This window comes from Lycorma delicatula, chromosome 8 (assembly GCF_047948215.1).
Source record: "Lycorma delicatula isolate Av1 chromosome 8, ASM4794821v1, whole genome shotgun sequence".
Classification (NCBI taxonomy): domain Eukaryota; kingdom Metazoa; phylum Arthropoda; class Insecta; order Hemiptera; family Fulgoridae; genus Lycorma; species Lycorma delicatula.
In genome coordinates this window covers 50,079,664-50,102,912 of record NC_134462.1, presented here as the reverse complement: position 1 = coordinate 50,102,912, position 23,249 = coordinate 50,079,664, and the positions used below count along the sequence as shown (strand labels likewise).

General features: G+C 28.0%; 1 protein-coding gene across 6 annotated transcripts in view; it reads left to right on the top strand.

Moving 5' to 3' along the window:
• Prps (phosphoribosyl pyrophosphate synthetase) overlaps positions 1-23,249 on the top strand; it is a 55,716-nt gene that overhangs the window by 1,939 nt on the left and 30,528 nt on the right. For 4 of the 6 annotated variants that reach the window (XM_075372831.1, XM_075372830.1, XM_075372829.1 and 1 more), the window contains exon 3: positions 5,111-5,294. In XM_075372831.1, the coding sequence (XP_075228946.1) occupies positions 5,111-5,294 (184 nt within the window). Of the gene's footprint in view, positions 1-5,110; positions 5,295-14,052; positions 14,119-23,249 lie in introns of all 6 variants that reach the window. The other 2 variants (XM_075372828.1, XM_075372833.1) reach the window with 1 other exon arrangement.

Below are 23,249 nucleotides of genomic sequence, written 5' to 3'. Positions count from 1 at the left end.
TCTGATTTACGTCCCGCACTTTGAGTTACTTGTGCCGGTAGCTTAGATATTTATTTATTTGAATATATTTACCAAATCTGTGAGTAGGTTTTATTTTTAATGTGTTGTGTGTAATGTACACTTATTATGTTAGTATGGGGTTTTCTTTATTGAACCGGTATTTACATTGACATTTATACTGAATTGAAAGTAAAATATGGACGGTTTATATTTCTCGTTTTACACGAAAACAGCAAATAGTTTTATTATTTGTGTAAAGGTATTTAATGTTGATTGTATTATTAATGTAAGCTTTTGCCACTTTTCGCTTAATTGATGTATGCGAGTTTTTTGTTAGCTAGCCTAAACTGGTTTTAACCTATCTTCGCAGTCATATTTAATTACGTGATACCGGCAGCTTACTTATACTGTCAGTGATAATTTATAGTTAATTGTCATAGGTAATGTATTTTTGATAATGTTGTTACTCTGTTCTAATTTCTTTATGTTGTGTAGTTTTTTTGTTATTAAGAAATTTTAATAAATCACTCTGTAGTTTTCTGTTATAACAAACCCCAACAACTGTGTTATGTGTATTTGTTTATTGCTGTTTGGTTTAACATTTTCTTTGTATTGGTGTAGCTTTTCTGATTAGTTGCTTTGTTCTATCCATTTTATATACCAGGTATATAACAATTGTGCAAGTAAGCTATAGAAGCAATTTTTTTTTTCATTTTTAGTAATGCAACTTTTTACATTACAAAGAAATTTTAGGCAAAATATAATTTGTTTTGAAGTTTATTGCAGCCCTTTATAATAAACTTTCTTCAAGAAACTAATTCAGTAAGAAGCAAGGCTAAGATTAAATTAGATCTTAGAACTGTTTATTTTATCAGTCAGTTTCTTGTCATTACCAACAATAAATCAGTAATGTAATCAGCCTGTAAATATATTTTGATTTTTTGAACTATTGATTTACAGTGGGTTTTATAATTTTGGGTTAACTTTCAGGGGATTGTATCAAAATTAATTAGTTTGTACTAACTGATTTCTTTTACTTTTTTGTAAGTTTGCCAAATTCTAGAAGCCTGTCTATAGTTATTCTGTTGTCAAAATAAAATATTTTCTATTTCAAATGTTTTTGTATCAACAGTAAAAATCTGTTTTTACCTAAAATGCTGTTCTAGAGTCTTAGATCTATTTAATTTAAATAAAAAATTAAACTCACATGTTCTTAATTTGTGTGTGGGTGGAGGAAACAGGAGAATCTAAGTGTAACCCCACAACACATTGGAACTGCTGGATATTCTTGAGCAAATCCAAATTTATGACCATAGAAACATCATTCATCATTATTGGTTTGTTATGATGTATAATGTAGAAAACTTTTTTAAATTATCACATCTTATTCATTTTTTTCTACTTTATTGAATAATTTATGTATTTAATCTAGGCCTACCCACAATTTATAATAATTTTTCAATTGCCTTTTTTGCACTTTTATTTAACTTTTTTTTTTTACAGTTACTTTAGAATTGATTTCAGATTTTCATTAACAAAATTGGAATACTGTAAATTATATTATTGTTACTAGTCGGTTATTACATTAGTAGCATATTCATTATCTATAATTTTTCTGTTAATAGTGGTATTACTAATTTTTTATTGAATTTGACAAATCTACAATGAAATAGAATTAGGTGAAAATTAAAATACAAATCAGACTTGTTAATTGTAATTGTAGAAGGTTTAACCACATGCTTGTGCTGCTACCTGGATTGCTATCTCTTAAATTTTGTATTTTAAATGTTTATTGCATTTCAACCAGGTGTCATAGAAATACTTAACAGAATTGGTAAGTTAAGGAGCAGCGTTATAAAATGCCATTCTAGAATTATTTCTTACCGCTGTCTCTTCATTTTATTAATGTATAGTGTTACTTGCTTTTATCAACTTCCATTCCACAATTTTATTTTTATTTATAATATTGATAACATTTAGTGTAGATTGTATGTAATATGGAAATTGAATTTTTTTATTTATTGTCATCCTTTGCTCATATTTAAATTGATTTGTTTATTAAAAATGATGTATGTAAGAGTAGACATAAGTTTTTTTACACCCGTACTTATAATTACATGTCCTCTTAGTCATATCTTGTAAGTAATTAATAACAGATATTTCATATTTACATACATTATGTCATTTCATCTTAGCTTTTTTTTCTTTTTTCAAAATGTTTTGATAATGGAATCAAAATTAAAAACCAGTTTTTAGTGTCTCAACAGTTAAATGTGATAATAAATTGAGCTTAGCAAATATCACAAATTTTGTAACTTTGTTTAAGAAAAGTACATTTTTGCACAAAGTTCTTACTTGTACTTTTCAGGTTTTTCTTACAGGAATTATGACTTGACTTTTCAAAATGGATTGCAATAGTACATTTTACTTGAAGCTGTAGAAGTTGATTGTTCCATGCTGGTCACTATATTTTGGCCCAAGACTGATGGTTTAGTAATAAAACTCGAAACCTGTAGAGAAAGGCAAGCTCAGTTAACAAAGTGACTGAAAAATTTGAAGAAAAAAAAATCCAGACTCAATATTACTTTACTTGTCTCAACAGGATGAAACATGTGTGTTATTTTGCTGGCAGTAGGAGTGCTTGTCGTGACATGCTACTCTTCTGCCTCATCAAGTAACCCAGTCTTCCAGACTGATTTTCATTCATTGAATCTTAATTAGCAATTGCCACATACAGGGAACAATTTGAATATTCTGCTGTACCTAATTATTACAAAATTGTTTTTTAACATGATCCCATTGCCAATCCCCGAAATTTTACCACGTGTACAGCACATTAGGAAGCAAAAAATATACTTTTGAATATGTTCAAGGTCAAATAATATTTTTGGTGACCTCGAACTATTATTATCACAAAACTTTGCTGAGTGACATATCATATAAAAGCCCATTCCAAGAGCTTTAAAAATGACACCAAAGTGAGCTCTGTATGTGAGGAGATGAAAATGATGATGGGAGCTGAGAAATTTATTCTTTTGTAATTACCCAAACTTTGCTTTTTGAAATTTCTGTACTTTTTTACAGGGTCATACACAAAAAACTGATTGACTGAAAAATATGAAAAAAATATTTTTTTCATCATTTCTTGGGTAGAGCCAAACCTGTAAATTTTATTTGAATTACTGTACATGAATTTGAGAAGTGCATTTATTTTCATTGATTTGATGTGGAATGACCCAAAAAAGCTTTGAACATTGGCAAACTATAAGTCTCAAGTATTGAAATTTATTTATAAAAACTGGCTAAATTTTAGTCCAAAATGAATACTGTGGTGTTCAGCTAGCTAGTTTACATTGATACTAATTTATGCCAAATTTTTTTTTTATATATATAATATTGTTGAATGTTTGCGGCTCGGTCAGGATATTGAGAGATTGACAATTGAAAATATTTATGTAACTACAATTAATTAGTTAAAGAACATAAATAAAATAAGAAAAATCGATAATAACAATGACAATAACAGTAATAAACAACCGTAATAGACAACTCACAATAATAGTAATAATAAACGACAATAATTAACAAAGAATAATCATATTAATCACAACCATAATAATAATAATAACAGACAGTGACTACATACAAAACGGAATTTAAAGTAATTGTCAGGATTTATTCACAGGTAGTTAAAAACCAGAATTCAGTCCCATTGACTAAAGACATTAGCATGACTGCTAAGTCTTAACACTTATAACCACCAGTCTCTTATTAACAATAATTGTACAATAGATAAGACAAGTATAAAGTTCTTTTACTGCAAATTCCTTTTCTGTTCAATAAAACTACCCTAACAATTTATGAATGAAATTTAGTACATTAATCTCTTTCACTTATAGTCTTTAACGGTAACTTGCCAAACCATTTCTTGTTTTCATATACTGGAATTACTCGTGATGTCACCATATTGTGTCATACCTGCATTAGAAATTTGCTCCTTCACTGATCTTGCAGAATACTCTCGTTTCAGGCTCACATAATCATTTCTTGTGTAGGACTCTCCTTGCAGAACTGATTTCAACTGGTCTTCCACAGAGAATTTATACTCCTACCCTCTTTATTTGTAGAACCAGACACCAGTTCGGCGTGAGAACGACCAACTGAGCCTTTTTATTCCCATATATTTCTAACCTAGGTCTGGTAATCTTCTCATGGAATAACATCTGTTTAGATATGTCAGTGGGCAGCATTACAATGGACCATTTTTCAGTGGACCTGTTACCTTTACTGAAAGGGTTTCTTTCAACCCCTCTGGATTTCTCCCATTATTGTATTTTCTACTACTTTCTTCTTAATTGGCCAGAATCTGTTACTCTCCATTATACTGGTCTTGTTACAATATGTATAATTTCAATAATTAAAAAAAAATTCTAGTGAATCTATTAAATAAATGAAAGAGTCCAGGATATAATAATTACAATGATATTCAGCTGATTTTGGCTTCCTTTGATACCAGTTTGTCATTTCTTTATTATCCTAAAGTTATTTGGCATGGGTATTCATTCAGATGGTCATTTATATGACTGTTTCAAAATTCATCCAGTCGTCGTGAAATTTTCCTATATAATATTTCATAAATTCAACAATGAAGTTAGAAGTTGTTTAAAATTTTTCTTTTTAAACATACACATTTCTTATTTTTTATTATTTCTTAATATTAAACATATTTTTTCCTCTGCAGTTGAGGATTGAATGTTTGTACTCAGAATTTTTGAACTTTGAAGGCAAACAGGAATGCTTCTATTTTTTTAAGCCCAGTTTTGGAATGAGTGCTGGTAAATTTTTGTTCTGTTGAATACGTAAAAGTAATAAAAATGAACAGCAATGGTTTTTTTTTTTATTTTTTAGTCCTTTTGATTTAAAGAAAGAAAGCTATTTACTATTGTTATTCAAGTATGCCAACAATTCAGATTAAAGTATGAGATTGCTATTTGTTTTATAAAGATTTAAAAAAAAAATTTCCACACTATAATTATTTTATATGATTTTTGCATTTATGTGTATGCTTAAAAAAAATAAAAAATAATAATAGTTTTCCATTTAATTACAGTGTGGAGATTGGTGAGTCAGTTAGAGGTGAAGATGTATATATTGTTCAAAGTGGTAGTGGAGAGGTGAACGATAATCTCATGGAATTACTTATCATGATAAATGCATGTAAGATTGCTTCTGCTTCAAGAGTTACAGCTGTAATACCTTGCTTTCCATATGCTAGGCAAGACAAGAAAGACAAGGTAGGACACATTATTTCTGATTATTTATTTATATAATTATAAATTTTAACTGTTTTTATGACATGTTAGTTTCATAATCATAAATTTTAAGGTGTTGTTAAACACTAATGTAATTGTTACGTCAATAATTACATAATAAGAATTTCATTACAGTTATTTTTATGATTTATTGCAATGTTTGATGAATGAAAAATTGCAATTAAGTTGTTAACATTATGCACGTAAAAGTTTCTTTTCTTCACTATGGCTTGTGTCTGTCAGTGTAACAGTTAATGTTCTCATAATTTTTAATTTTTGTTAGTGTATTTGATTTTTGATTATACTTTATATTTGATGTGAAGTTATTAGAGTATTTATTGGGAATTTTTTAAAGGTCCTAGATTTCTTTTGTGATACAGTGATTTTTATGTTAAGAATACATTAAAAAAAGGAATGCAAATACAGCTTTTTATTTAGATTAAAAATAATATATTAAAAAAGGAAATTTACCTTTTTTTGTGATACCTCATTGTACTTAGAATTAGAAGAGAGTATGTTTTCACAGTAAAATTATCAGTTGTTATAAAAAAACGTGTGTAATAAGAGATTATATTGAGTATTTTAAAGTTATATTAATTTGATAAATTAATATTATTACAAGTGATATGTGTGTTTTATGTTATGCAATTTGTAGATTTTTTTTTTAGGAAATGTCAGTTATATTATGCACTTTTTTTCAACAAATATTTTGATACTGGGGTTTTTTTTTAATAAGTTGATGACAAAATCTTTTATTTGGTATCCATATTATATTATTGGGACTATTAGAATAGTTGTAAGAATCAGAAACTTTTATATCAAAAAGCTTGCTCTTGAAACATAAGAAAATTTAGAAAATAGCACTGTCATCTACGTTTTGTTATATATACCACTGCTAAATACAGAGGAGAATTTTGTGCGGTGTGAAATTTGTAACTATAATCACATCCTTGAAATTGACATATATTACTTCATAAGTTGTTGCTCTAGTTTAGGAATTTTTTTTTACTATGCATGAATTTTATTATTACAACCCTTCATTATACTTTTTATGATGTGGACTTTTCTTAAATGTACTTCCAGCTCCAGTTTATTTTACAGTGAAATCAGTGATTAGTTATATTTTAAGAAACATTAAATTACAAACAATTTTGGTATTTTTATCAAATAAATTAAGTCTATTGCTTTGATAAAGATAAATTCATAGTGCACCTTGAAACTTATTTTCGCTATATTTGTTTAATATATTTTTATTTCATTAATGCTACCAAATAAAATTAGAATATTTGTTATAATGATTCCTCTCTAATTAGGTAACTATTTAAAAAAAATTATAATACAGATTACTAGTTGTAATGATATTTGTTTACTAACAACTGGAAATGGTAATAATGAGAATGGAATCTAAAAAAACATGTTCTTAGCAATGTAAGTTTTCATATGTATAATTTAAGAAAAATGTTTATTGCACTACCAAGCAAATTAAAAAATTAATAATGTTAAATGAATTGTATTAATGTTGTACTGTAACATTTATTTTCTTAAATCTGGTAATAATTATTAAACCCTGAGAAACAATAAGATATTTCTTTTTATGTAACTGATAGCCCACTGGGCTGGATTTTTGAAGGTTCTAAGATTCAAATCCTAGTGAAAATTAGTTGCTTTTGTATGGATTTGAATACCAGACAGTGGATATCTGTATACTTAAGTGGTTGAGATTCAATTAATCACACTTCTCAGAACTAGTTGGCCTGAGTTTGTACAAGACTATACCTATACCTCATTTACATGTCATACGTATCATCCTCATCTCATTGGGCCATGGGAAGGTTGCTTTTGTTCAGTAGGTGAAAAATTAGTTTATTAGCAGGTCCTGTATTGTATCTCCAATTACAGATAGATTTCAGTAGGGATCTTTACAACTCAAGATTTATTAGAAAATATAAGTTACAGGTACCTAAATCAGAAGTTGCTGCATTCTGATTTTTAGAATATGAACTAAATATTACTCGTGTTCATATATGACAAAGGAATCAACCTATATTATTGAAGGAACTTCTGTATAAAATAAAACTTTAGGTAATGCATTTTGGGTAACACTGCAGTGTAGTTAACTTTTTAAGAGGTTATATTTTCATTAAGTATCAAATTACCTGACAGCGTTTTCAGTGTTAGACAGATTATGTACACAATGTTGTTGGTTTCTGGATTTTTAGTCTTCTATTTATCATTTTGTTTTTTTGTAAAGACTTGTCAATTCTAAAAATGTAGTTTTTGTATGTAACATTTTACCTTGTAAAACATATTTTGATAAAACTGATGAATACAGAAATAAAAAAAATGATGTAGTCATAATTTTGAAATTCGTGAACTTCATTTTATATCAAATTATTTTATTTATTAGAGAAAGTTTGTATAATTATGTTTATCAAATATTATGATTCCTTGTCTAATTTAGAGGTATAAAGTTTTCTTTAAAAGATATAAAAAGTACAGAAGGAAAATGAAGGGAATACTGCCATTTTTCGTGGAATATTTTTTCTTTGTTTTTATTTATAGAATCCAGAAATTAACAGCAGGATAAACTTTCTTTGTGACACCTTTATAATGTGAATACAGCATTAAGTTTTGTTTTATTGATTATCAGTATAAACATTATAAAATGAATCTATTAATAGAGTGAGTGTAGGTCTCATCTATTAAGATGTCTTTTCATCCTCATGAGTTATTAATTTACTTGTATGCATATGCACATTTTTTTGGATGGTTCAGTGAATTATTTTTTTTAGCTTCTGGATTTTTTCTCTTAAAAATTGCATATTAAGCTATTTCTTTAAATATTATTTATACTGGGTAATTTTTTCTCTACAAGAAAATATTCTGATTGTATAATTTAAAAATAATGTTGGAATATTACTTTTACACTTCTGTTAATCATTAGTTCTCTTTGCTTTCCTGAAAATCACCTCACCTTTCATCCCCTATTGAAAGAGATGAACAATAAATAATTCTGTAAATTTACATTTGATAAAAATTAAGAGTTACTTTTATATGGATTTGAATACTAGATTGTGGATGCCAGTGTTCTTTGGTGGTTGGGTTTCAATTAGCCACACATATTGGGAATGGTTGACCTGAGACTGTAAAAGACTACACTTCATTTACATTCATACATATCATGCTCATTTATCCTCTGAAGTAATACCTTATGGTGATTAAGACTAAACAGAAAAACTTCTTTTTCTAACTTCAGCAATTTTTTTATAAAAAAAAATTCTTGTTAAGTGGAACTTTATTTTATACACTGTATTAATACCGACAGTGCCAAATGCTTAGTAAATTTAACCAGAAAAAGATTTCATTGTAACTTAAATTATTTTCTATAAGATCTGAGAGGGTAACATGGAAATTTTTACAGGTCATTCAAAGGGTTCATGAGGTTATTGGATAAAACAGAAATATGTATAGAGGATAATTAACATTTTGTTAGAATTAATCTCTTTCTTTCTATTATCATTATTAAATAAATATTACAGGTGTGTGTATTCTTAAAATTTTTATATTTGTTTATGTTCTAAACAAAGTATTATAGAAATACTTCAATTGCTGTTTATAAGTGTATTTTTTTCTTAAATCTATTTACTTACACCTTATTTAAAAACTTGAACCCATATCATTTCAAAGTGTGAAGTGAAGAATATAGTTAATCATTAGTTTGTTACTTTCTTTTAAACTGAGAGAAATGTTTACTATTTTTAAGTACGAAATACTTATTTTCTTTTATTTGATTTTTTTAATGTTTGTTTTTTCTATATTAAATAAAATTGTCTGTTGTCATTTGTATTCCTAAGTTGGTCACAAAACTAATGTGGCATAAAAGTACATTTTATTTGCTACAAAAACTTGCATTTTTCCACTTAGATACAATATACAGCTACACATTTCTCCCAGCTGTGAACCAGTTTTCTAATTCCATCAGTGAAAAATGCTGGCAGTCTTATATCAATTCACAACCTCACACTCTTTCAGTTCATCATCTCTGGTGAAATGAGTATTCTTAATATCCCTTTAATTCCAGAAAGAAGTGAAAAATCATAGGGTTCCAAATATCATGGGTGTAGAATAGGTTCAAATTTCAGCCCCACAAGAGCCTTGGTACTGAAATTGATTTGTGTAGCCGAGCATTATCATAATGCAGAATTATCAACTTCAGATTTTCGAACACAACACACAACATCTTAAAGCATTGCCTAGAATTTATAGCTTACCAGCTTCCAGATAATCTATTCACATACACATTTGGAATCCCAAAACACTGTAAAGAGAATTTTTTTCAAAGGGTTGTGTTTTTATCTTTTTTTATTGTGGTAATCTTAGTACCAATATTCCAGGCTCTGCTGTTTTTCTTCTTAGGTCTTAATGATGCACCTAATACTGTGATCTCCCATCACAGTATTCAAAAGGAAGTAATCTCTCTCATTATGATAACACACAGCCTCAGAAGTTGCTCATAATATTCCTTTTGTTGTTGTTTGTTATTTTCGATGAGTTTGAATGGTACCCATGGTGAACAAATTTTATGGTAGCACAATTGTGCATTAATATGCATGCAGTATTCTTTCAAAAAGTCTATCCGAGTGGTGTTGTGTGTGATGTGATCTGATTTGTAATTAATTCATTCATTCACCTCCTTTTGGTGCTTCTCATCATTCAAAGAAACTGGATGACCACTGCAGGATCTTTTCATTACCAGCATTCGCTTTACCAGCTTCTGAAGCAAAAACTTTATTTACAATCTCTCACAGTACTTTATAACTACAAACACCTTTTAGACGGTTAATGCCATTAGCATTCACTTTTTCACTGTTAAAAATCCAATCTTTGCACATTATTTTAGACATTTTTACATTGGAGGCATACCTTACACCATGACAATGGTGACTAACAGAAAATGAGGTATATGGGTCAGTGAGTTTTGGAATTTTAGTAGTGGAGGAATGAACTACAAGGTGATAGTACCTGTTGTTTTATGCAGTATTTTTTTCTTTTGATACATTCCAGAGGTATTATATTTCAGCCACCCATTGTGATTAAACCTAGAATATCCATGGTAATTTGATGGCAATTACCTTAGATATTAAGAAACTAATTCCCTTTAATATAAGGGATTTTGTGTTGTGGTTAAATGGTATAATGGCCCATTCATTTCATAAATAATGCTATTAATCAGTTGTAAAGAAATACAAAATTGATTCAGTAATGAAAATAGTATATGAAGTTGTACTGGTTTGTAAAAATAACTTATCCCCTCTAACTAGTATTTTTTTATTGTTTCAACAGTCGGAAGTAGTAATGTTTAATTTTTTGTTGTGTTAATTTATTAGTTATTGTTTATTATTATCAATATTACAGCACTGTTTAAAGTTCGTTATTGTCTGGATTAAGAATGTAAATTGTAATAAAATTGTTCATGCAGCATGTTTTACCTCGTTTTATTGTTAACATGCTCTTTCCATCATTGCAACATTGAATGCTTATAGCTTGATAATGAAGGTATTAACAGAAAATCAGGTTTCACCATTGTTTTTCTAATAAAATTTTAAATCGAATTCATGTGTCCAATGTCCGTCCACCTTCCTATTTAAAAAACCTTAAGTTTGGCTTAATATGGCGGACAAAAATTAAAAACCCACCATAATGCACTTTTTTTTTTAACTATGTAGAACTTCGTTTCTTTCTGCCTACAAGTACCTCTTGCATATGCAGTATAAAGCTATTCCCATACTTAAATATATCACCTCAAATATCATTGCTTAATGAAACTGGTTTTTATGTTAATATTCTTTTTAAATAAAATATTTAAAAACATTATTTTTTAATTTTTTTTTTGACAGTTTTGTTTTTGGATTCATGTACTGTCCAGATTGAGAATAGTCTTATTTGATATGAGAGTTTATCTCCTTGAATAAGATTATATAATTGCAGCCAAATGATTATTATCCAAAAGTACCAAAAAGTGTAAAATACTTTTATGAATAAGAGTTAAAAGTAAGTCTACCAAATTCTCTGGTATTTCCAACATCACATTTTGCGGTTTTACATTTTTTATATAAATCTATGAAACTATTTTATTCTGTAAATATAAGGGGCAGGGGTTAAACGTCATATTCATACTTAAAAAAGATTTCATTGATATTTAAAGTTGTATTAGAAATTTTTCTGTCATATAGAGTGCAAGTTTTTATTGTGGATAAAACATATTGTAAATCATATTAAAATTATATGATGCTTCAATATCCTGAAACAGTATTGGTTCAAGCAAATGCAATCCATTAAACAGTTATATTGTTATTTACTATTGGGGGGAGGAGAATCTCTCATAAATTTTTTAATTTTAGTGAGGATTTGAACCGAAGGTTAGTTTTTTCAAATGGTCAAACTGAGACTGTACAAGACTCTACACTTCATTTACACTCATACATAACATCCTTGGACGGTAATTCCCGGAGGCTAAACAGAAAAAAAGAAGTGATTGAAGTGAATAAATTTTGAGTTTTATTATTTGTTCAATTGTAGTAAAATATTTTATTATATTTTTATGAATATATTCCAAGGCTGTGCATGGTGTGTATATAATTAAATTTTATTTAAAAAATTAAATAACTGGTAAATAAATAAATAATAACTGGTAGTTTATTATATTGTTGATTGAACATTTCATCAGATTGCTAAATGATCAGTATTTTAGCAGTTGATTTTTTTCAATTGAAAATGCATCATCAGCTGGTCTACCAAAGGTTTAAATTTATGATAATTTTTTATAATCGCTTATTTTGCTATTCAGGATGTTGATAGCAATTTAATAAACAAAGAAGTATCTATAACCTACAAGGTACATGTTTGGTTTTGTTCATAAACATGTGTTTTATCTTCTTGTTGTTTAAAATGTATTGTTTTACTTTTATTAATTTTTTTAGAGAGCTGTTGTATTTTTAAGAGGTTATCATGTTTTTTTTAATAATTATTATTGAATGACGTTCTCCTTTTTAAAAAAAAATCAAAATGATGTCATGTATTTTGGTACATCGTCATCTGCATGTAATTTTTATTGTTCGAGATATTTTTATCAGTGTTTGTTATTGCTGTTTACGTATAAATAATATTTCCAAAATTTATCTTTATAAAATATTAGTTTATAATAAACATTAACAACGTAATTGATATTAGTTTGGTTATTAAAATATTTATTTGATTATAAAATTCTTTTTTTAATAACTGATAAACTATTTTTACTATAACTTTATTTATATATATATATATATATATAAAATTGTGAAAAGTGAAACTTATTTACAATTTCCACAAAGTTGTATACTGCAAATTTTTTTCAACCATCACATTAGTGTGTTAGTTTTGACACTCTTTTTATCCATAAAATTTTAAGTTTCACTGAAAGGTAAAGATTTTTAATAGGATGATTAAAAATGGTAGCATATGGTAGAAAGGGAAAGTAAAGTTGATTTTTGATTCTAAAGCCTTATAGTGACTAGTTCGTATAAAGTTTTATGAAAATTGTCTTTCAACTTGTAATTGTGGATACTTAAGTTTTTTTTTGTTTTTTTTTTTTACTGGTGCTCATTAATGCTAATAATAATAAACACACTTACTGCTGTGCTCAAGTTGTTTTTAAAAACTGTTATTTTATTTTATTATCACATGTTTTTATGCTATACTTTTTAATAATTTAATTATTGATCATACCATATTTAGACTTTATTATAATATTTTAATGGCTTTTGTAAATATTCAGCCAAATAATATGAACTGGTAATTACAGTAGAGATTTGCTAAGTTCATAGTAAACCAAAATCAGTATTATGTATGAACTCACGCTGGTTAGCCAGACAAAAATTAGCTACTGGCCTTGACTTACCTGATTTTCTACAATACCCCCATGTGAAGACAAGCCCTTGTAATGAAGATTAATATAACATTATAATTATGTTTGATTGTCAGTTAATAATACTGTTTAATTTTTTATCTTATTATTAATATTATATTTATGAAATTTGTAATTGCATTTATAAGACATTGCGTGTGAGAATATGCATTTGGTGTGCACACTGTTTCTGAGCAGTGATGGGTGTATGCACTTCATGATTTCAGTATCTATTCAAGAACTTTCTCCTGCTGAAAAATCAAATTATCACAAAACTTGTATGGGTTTTCTATTTCAAAATAAAAATGGGGATTCAAATCCAGAATGAGTTCTTGAATCCCATTCAGGGTTGGCATTTTTACAAGTAACAAATATTTCACAGTGTAATCCCATGCACAAGGCTAGATTTTATGGTGAAGTAAATGTTTAATAATAATGAACAATCAGAAAAAATGCAAATGAGTTCATTTAGTGTACACAATAAACATTCATGTTTTAGTTACCTCCTATTGGACTATTCCATAGTTTCTAATTCATGTATAAAATGTAAATACTTAATTTAATTGATATTCTGCAGAAATTCAGTATTTTTTAAAAGTATTTATAGACATTTTTATATATACAGAATTGTATTTCCAATCCAAAGTGGTAGATCTTGTTGTGCTTACAATTTGTTTAAAGATTATTATTTGTTGAATTCCTATTCAAAATATTTTATTTTTATGTTTTTAAATAGATTTTGTGTTTTTTTTTCTTTGCTAATATCTGAAACTTTGTATATATTATGTGCAAAAACAGGGTAAAGATGGGGTGCCAGGAAGTACTTCTAAAGTCATCATGAAAAACAATGAGTGGAAATTCAGGGTACAGTTTTTTTTTTTTTTTTTTTTTTTTTTTTTTTTTTTTTTATTAAATAGGAATGTTTATGTCTGTGATGTCCAGGAAAATGGGATGCAATTGGTTGCTGTTATAGGTTTTATTTTCTTTACTGACAAAATGTTATCGAAAGGAGAGAAAAATTGAATTTTGTTACTGTAGTACCATAATGTGTTTCTTAATTTACTTTTTTTACCGAGTTGTAAGTTTTAAAAAATTCCCAGTAAGATATACATATATATATTGATTATATTGGCAATTTTTCTAATGTTTGTTCTATGTTACTTTGATCTCGGTGCTTAATGAATTTTAAACATCCTGTTGCATGTTCGTGACTCGATCAGGATATTGAGAGGTTGACAATTAAAAATGTTTATATAATTACAATTTATTAGTTAAAGAACATAAGTAAAATAAGACAAATCAATAGTAATGACAATAGTTATAATAATAAACCACAATGATTACATACAAAACTAAATTTAAAGTAATCATCAGGATTTATTCATAGGTAGATAAATAATGACAACCGAATTCAGTCCCATTGACAAAAGACATTAGCATGACCAGCTAGTCTTAACGGTTTTAACCACCAGTGGTGAGTTAACAACAGTAGTAGTAGATAAGACTAGTATAGAGTTATTTCACTGCAAATAGCTTTGCTGTTCTTAAATAGCAGTCTATGAATGAAATTTAGTACATTATTTCTTTTGCTTATAGTCTTACAGTAACTCACCAAATCATTTCTTGTTTTCGTGTTCTGGAATTACTTGTGATGTCACCTTAATCGCACAGACTTAGTTCACTTTGAATTTCACTGACCTTCTCACAGAATACTCTTGCTGACTGCATCTCACAGACTGATGTCATAACGTCTTGCTTAGACTTATTTGCAGAACTGATCTCAACTGGTCTTCCCCGCAGAATTTTTACTCCTACCTTCTTTACCTCCCAGACCTGTCCCAACTCGAAGCGTGAGAATAATCGTCTACCTTCACATGTTCCCATGAAATTCCTACCCTGGTCCAGTAATTCTTCTCACAGTTTGTGTGTTAATAAGCAGTTTATTAACTGCAGTGTATTAACTGCTATTAGTGTGACAATACAGTTTATTGTGTGTTAATAAGCAGTATTAAACAGATGATTTTGTGTTAAAAGATGATTTTTAAACAGACCTATTACCTTTACTAGAAGAGTTTATTTTAGCCCTTTTCTGAACTCCTGCCATTATTATATTTTCTACTACTTTCTTCTTAATTGGTAGGAATCCTTTACACAGGGTCTATTATACCAGTCTTGTTAACCACCTACATACACATAAATGCCTAATTTGGCGTGGATTAATATCATCTATGCCTTTCTTCAGAAGGGTTGGCGTTTTCCACATACTGAAATTTGATTAAGAATTTGTTTGTACCTGACATGAATAGATTAATAAAAAAAAAGTATAGATTAATTAATATTGTTGTTAAAAATCTATTGTTTCTCCATAATGAACAATGTAGTATACTCCAGGAGTTAGAATAAAAGCTTAATTTTCAGTTTTTTTTTTTTTAAATTAATTAAAATCTTCAGAAGGTTGACTAAAGTACGCTATTGCAGTTCAGCCTTATAAGTAAGGCTTAATATCGTGAATTTTTATGAGCTTGGTATGGTGATTTTTCTGTATTAAATTCAGATCGGTGAAAAACCCATTGGGAATTACTTCTCATTTTTCTTCCTAAGGCTTGTGTGAGATGCCATTGTTTTTGAGAATGGTTGTTTGTCTGAAACTTTTATGATTATGACAGTTAATTTCATCAATACAGTTGACACATCATTTTCAATAATAAATTTGTTAATCAAAACTTTTATTTATGCATTCTATTTGTGTGATTGTTAAATTAGACTTTGTTTTATTAACAATTAAATAATAGAGCTGTAGTTATTAATTGAAGTTTATTTTTAATCTACATAATTAAAACTAAAAAGTATATTTCTGCAAATAAATTGGTAGAATACTATATACATGTATGAAATATTTTTAATAGTGATTTTGATTATTACTTTATCTGTATCTGTAACTAAATATTACTGATCCTTATTGAATAATTTTATAAAACATAAGAGTTAATGTATCATAAATTTAAATTCACTTTGTTGATTTAGGCTGCTCTCTTATTTGATTTAATGTTCACTGGAATCATAGTAACTGCATTTTTCCATCCTCTGGCTGATTGTTCTATTGTAAGCTAGCATCACCAAATAGAATGTTAGACAATTTGTTTTACTTGTTTGTCCCAAATAAAATTGTTCTAATCTATCCTTCAAAATATTCATCTTTACAGTTCTGACTTGTTAATGTGTTTTTAAGACATCCATTTATTATTATATATTAATTAATTTCAGTGCATGAAAAAAGTTGTTTTGCTTGGATCTCTTAGATAAATGCACCATTTCAGATATGTGGAGTAAAATTGACAACGTCCTAAAATTAGTATAAAATGAAATGTTTGATAACTGTATATTTGATAATAAATTCCGCTGTCCAGTAAAAAGCATGAAAACCACCCAGCAATATAAATAACAGATTAGTGTTGTAAGCTATGAAAAGTAATCTTTAAATGTTGCATTTTAAAAAATATATTATGCAATTAAAAAACTAAGATAATGTACTATAAACTGTCATTTCTTGATAAAATTTTTAATTTACAAAACAGAGAACAGACATAATTAAAAATTTTTTGTGCTGTAACTTTTCCTCAGAGATACAGTTAAAAAAATATGAATTATAAAATATTTTAAAAATATTTAAATCTATTGGTCCATCTTTGTTATTTCTAATACATTTCATTACTTTTGTTTTGTATTTGTTTATTTTCATGTGATAGTTCTTGCGTAGGACTTCATCTATGTTATTCATTGTTTCTTCTAAATCCTTTTTACTCTCGGCTAGAATTACTATATCATCAGCAAATCGTAGCATCTTTATCTTTTCACCTTGTACTGTTACTCCGAATCTAAATTGTTCTTTAACATCATTAACGGCTAGTTCCATTTAAAGATTAAAAAGTAACGGGGATAGGGAATATCCTTGTCAGACTCCCTTTCTTATTACGGCTTTTTTCTTATGTTCTCCATCTATTCCAGGAGCCGTTCTGCCATTTAAATCTTTTAATGCTCTCTTAAATTCAGATCTCAGTATTGTTTCTCCCATTTCATCCTCCTCAACTTCCTCTTCTTCCTCTATAACACCATTTTCTAATTCATTTCCTCTGTATAACTCTTCAATATATTCCACCCATCTATTGACTTTACCTTTCGTATTACATATTGGTGTACCATCTTCGTTTAACACATTATTAGATTTTAATTTATGTACCCCAAAATTTACCTTAACTTTCCTGTATGCTCCGTCTATTTTACCAATGTTCATTTCTCTTTCCACTTCTGAACATTTTTCTTTAATCCACTCTTCTTTCGCTAGTTTGCACTTCCTGTTTATAGCATTTCTTAATTGTCCGTAGTTCCTTTTACTTTCTTCATCACTAGCATTCTTATATTTTCTACGTTCATCCATCAGCTGCAATATATCGTCTGAAACCCAAGGGTTTCTACCAGTTCTCTTTGTTCCGCCTAAGTTTGCTTCTGCTGATTTAATAATTTCCTTTTTAACATTCTCCCATTCTTCTTCTACATTTTCTACCTTATCTTTTTTACTCAGACCTCTTGCGATGTCCTCCTCTAAAATCTTCTTTACCTCCTCTTCCTCAAGCTTCTCTAAATTCCACCGATTCATCTGACACCTTTTCTTCAGGTTTTTAAATCCCAATCTACATTTTATTATCACCAAATTATGGTCGCTATCAATGTCTGCTCCAGGGTAAGTTTTGCAGTCAACGAGTTGATTCCTAAATCTTTGCTTAACCATGATATAATCTATCTGATACCTTGCAGTATCGCCTGGCTTTTTCCAAGTGTAAATTCTTCTATTATGATTTTTAAATTGGGTGTTGGCAATTACTAAATTATACTTTGTGCAAAACTCTTATAAGTCTGTCCCCTCTTTCATTCCTTTTGCCCAGCCCGTATTCACCTACTATATTTCCTTCCTTGCCCTTTCCAATGCTTGCATTCCAATCTCCAACTATTATTAAATTTTCATCTCCTTTTACGTGTTTAATTGCTTCATCAATCTCTTCGTATACACACTCTACCTCATCATCATCATGGGTGCTTGTAGGCATATAGACGTTAACAATCGTTGTCGGTTTAGGTTTTAATTTTATCCTTATTACAATGATTCTATTGCTATGCGTTTTGAAATATTCTACTCTCTTCCCTATCTTCTTGTTCATTATGAAACCTACTCCTGCCTGCCCATTATTTGAAGCTGAGTTTATTATTCTAAAATCACCTGACCAAAAGTCGCCTTCCTCTTCCCACTGAACCTTACTAATTCCTACTACATCCACATTTATCCTATCCATTTCTCTTTTTAAATTTTCCAGCCTACCAACCTTTTTTAAACTTCTAACATTCCACGCTCCGACTCGTAGAGTGTTATTTTTTAATTTTCTGGTGACCCCCTCCTTAGTAGTCCCCACCTGGAGACCAAGGAAGGCGCCTCCTTTATTGCTATATAAAAATACAGAGAGCCACATTTTCTTGGAAAAAAAGCAGCTGTAGTTTTCCATTGCTTTTAGCTGCGCAGTACTCAGAGGACTGAGTGATGTTGATATTGCCGTTTAAGTCATCCTGACTCATGCCCCTAACAACTACTGAAAGAGCTGCTGCCCTCTTTCAGGAATCATTCCTTAGTCTGGCTCTCAACAGATACCTCTTCGATATGTTTGCACCTTCGGTCCAGCTACTCTGTATCACTGAGTACTCAAGCCCCCTCACCAACAGCAAGGTCCCATGATTCATAGAGGAGGACTTTTTGATAAGAAAACTTTATTCATGAAAAATATCCAATAAAAATGATATATACTTATCAAATATATATTGTTGATCTCCATGGTGGACTGGTTGCATCTTCAACTTTTCCTCCAAGGGTTGCGAGTTCAAATCCTGGTCAGGCATGGCATTTTTATACGCTACAAAATTCCATTTTCATATTCCCACATACAAGCTTATATGGTGAATTAATTTATAAAGTAAAATAAAATGAAATTTTATTTTGTAATTCAGTTGTAGTTTCCTCTTATTAAAAATATTAAAAACAAAAAAACAATATTGCCTAAAAGAGCAAGCTTAAAAACCAAATAAGGTGAACTTGATCATTGAAATTTGATTGAGTAGTTTTTTTATTGGTTATTATAAAATAGAAAACTGTTGAAATATGTTTATTCTACAATCTGACATTTATTTCAAGTAGTTTAAATTCCAGTTATAATCATTAGCAAACAGCATATTAAAAGATGCAAGCCAAAATGCGTTCAGGGATTTGTAAATTATGACTGCATACCTAACACAATGGAACAATGTAATAAGGATTGACCACATTCACCCAATTTCAGATGAACATGAATAATCACTTTTATATAAAGATTCTGTTGTAAATGTAGAATAGAAAGATTATTTAGTTGTAGAAATAATACTATGCATTCTGAGTTACAAAAGATGTATAATTTTTTATCTTTTAAGATGGTTATATGGGCAGTCTTATGAAAATATAATTTGATGTTGTTACCCTGAACTACATTTGGTAGTAAATTTCTTTTTATTAACTCAAAAAAAAAATAACAATATATAAAAAAATACTGTAAATATACTGTAAAAATAATTGTAAATCACTGTTAAAATGTAAAGTCATTACTTTTAAAATTTGTAAATAGATGTTTATGTGAACTGTAATAATAGTTGAAATAAGAAAATATTAAATGAAAGTTATTTGTGTTACCTTTTTCAACATTAGTATTATTTTATTCCTAAATTTTAATGTGATAAAAAAAATCAGATTTCAGTAATCAGATTAAAGATGGCTCTTCGTTCTGTTTTATTAATATTTTTATCCTTGTGAAATATTTATTTCAAAACCTTCTTAGTGTGCCAGTCTCCTACACCAATTGAAAGTACAATATTTTAAAATAGTACATTCAAATAGGGATAAAAAAAGTACCAAAAATTATAATCAACAAAAGTAAATTAATTTTTTGATAGGAACTTATTTTTGCGCTAGAAATTATTACAAATTAATTAAAGCATCAACATTCAGACATGTTTCCTGTAAATTTTTCACATAACGTTTATAGAAGAAAAAAAGAGATTTTATTGTTAAAAAATGTGCAAAAAGATTTGACACATTGAAAAAGCTTTATAAACACTAATAAACTTATCCTTCACACAGTGTAAACAAATTTTTTTTGCAATAAGTGGATAATTTAAGAATATTATATATTTTATTGTACACTCTTCTTTGATATTACTATTAGTTATTACAGATTAATCAGATTTATTTTTATTTTCCATTTTTAAAGAAAGAAATATCTTCATTTTATTTACCTTAACTTTTTATAACTGTTATGAGAATCTAATATAGCAAAATTTTGATTTTAGGTTCCTTTTACAGTTGGCCTTACAGCAGAATACTTTTTGTCACTCGAGTTTAACTATGTTGGGTCTCCTTTTTTCTGTTTTCATTCTTTTTTTTTTTTTTTTTTTTAATCTTTATTAATAAATGATTTCTTTATTATTGGTTGTTACTTGGTTCATCTTTGATGTTTAAATATGCTATCACATTATTTTAATTCATTTTCTTGGTGAACGTTGTTAAATCAAGTTCACAACAGAATTTTAGAATTTTTTTTAGTATTAATTTTACTTTCTTTGGTTAAGAAATTCTGTATTCTTGATTTTTTCCAGGACACTATATTGAAATGAATTGCCTAAATTGATTATAAGCTTAAACGCAATATGTTTAAATCTTCATTTATGTTTTTGATTATTAATGTTAGTTTTGACCCAAGACTGGACTGTATGATAAAGAATTGAACTTTTTCTAAATTGAACTTAAAAACCGTGGATGAGCATTAAGTACTTGTTATTGGCACATTGATTGGAACAGTGCTGTTCATTAGACTTGATTATTAATTGTTTAAATGTAAATTATATTTTGATTGGAGATTTTGTAAGTTTCACAGTTCCCACTAGTATTTATGTAAGTAGGAAATTTTACAGGTTGGAGTTATAAGAATGCAGTGTAAATATTAGTTAAGAAAATTTGTGCTTGATGGAGCCAGGCTACAATATTTTTAATCATGACATTTCAGACAATGTTGTTTCTACCAATTGCTGGTATTTGTTACATTGGATGATGGCACAAAGAGGGGTTTTTTAATGGCCTTTTCTTTTTTATTTCATTTATGTGTGGTACCTTACAAAAAAATAAATTGTAAGAATTTTACAGGATTAATTTTTGTCAAGGATTTGTGTTATGACTACATTTTCAATTTATATTTTTATTAGGAATATAATTCTGAAACTTCGTGTGGGTGGGTGTGCTTTGCTTTGTGATGTCTCTTTTATTTTTGAATTATAATCTTCTAGGTCATCTTCCTGGGAATTTTTTCTCTTGATTCTTTGTTATTATAATATTTCCTTTCATTATTTATTTTTTCCTTTTAACGCTTAATAACAGTGTTCATTATCTTTCTTTTCTCTCTTTACGATTTCATTTTTATTTAATTGTTGGACTTTAGTGGTTCTTTTTTTGTTATTTTACTGTAATCTAATTGTTGTGTGGTGGCATACATTATTAACTATTAGTTATAGTTAACCATAAAAAGTTGTTGTTACTTCTAAGTAAATTACATATTTATGTGGCAAGATTTAATTATTTTTATATATTGGTGTATTTATTTTACCTGGTTGCATGTGTTTGTATACTGTTTGTTAATGAAATACAGTCATACTATAATGATCATAATTAATGTATTCCTCAGAAAACTGTAAAGGTCAATATTAGAATGATAGTAATAAATTAGGCTATGGCCGAAAATCAATATAAAAAACCCTGAATTTAATATCTGGGTTGTAAAATAATTGTAATTTTTATACCGTAAGAAAAACACTAATGATGATGTATGTCATAAAAATATTTATATGAAAATGAGAAGAATACACTGGCATGCATGCATAAATACTAACATCGATATTAATGTTTTTCATACAAATAAAAAATATAATCACATTCTATTTACAATTTTAAAGATGTGGTTCATGTAGATTGTGTTAACGTCTTTTTGTGGTTTTTAATGATTTAAAAAATTGTATATTAATTGCTGAAAACTATTAATATAATATGGTAATATTAGTAAAATATGAATTACAATACTACTTATATTTTTATTAGGAAATAATAGAAGAAAAAACAAGAGTTTTCTTCTATTGCTGTAAATTTTAACTATTATTTACTGAAAATGTTATTAAAACATTTTGTCCTGTGAAAAATCTTTTGTGCATGTGGTTTGATGAAAAACTAAATTCATAATCAATAGGACTGTGTGTGGGAGTATTATACATTATACAATAAAATTATTGTGTATAAATTATATTTACATTATAAATATGTATTTATATTATTCATTGTGTGATCAGATTAGTCATTAAATCCCATTATATTTATACAAATTCTTAAGGTGTTTACTTACAGTTTATTTTAATCTGTAACTTTCACGGCTTTGGCAGCATTTAATTTCTTTAGCAAATTTGGGGCATATGAACAATTAAAATTTTTACCCTGGATCTATATGCTGTTATTCACAATTTTAATGATAATTTATTTATTTAATGGCATCCTCTTTATGTACATTTTGTACTCATATGTACAGAAATTTTTTAGAATGTACATAATGTACAAGGAGAGATATTTTGGAAAAGTATGTCAAAACGGAAAAAAATACAAACTTAGTGATAGCTATTTTGCATAACAAGGATAAATAAATTGTAATCAGACTTCATGAGAATAAATTTAAATACTATTATTAATTAATGTTGAGTCCCTTTAGTTGTTAGTAATTGGATGTTTTCATTTTCCTTACGTGTGTACTACCATTGAACAATATATACATGTTGACTATTAACTATTGTTTAAATTGAATGAATCAAATATCTACCATACATGTGTATGGTGTATA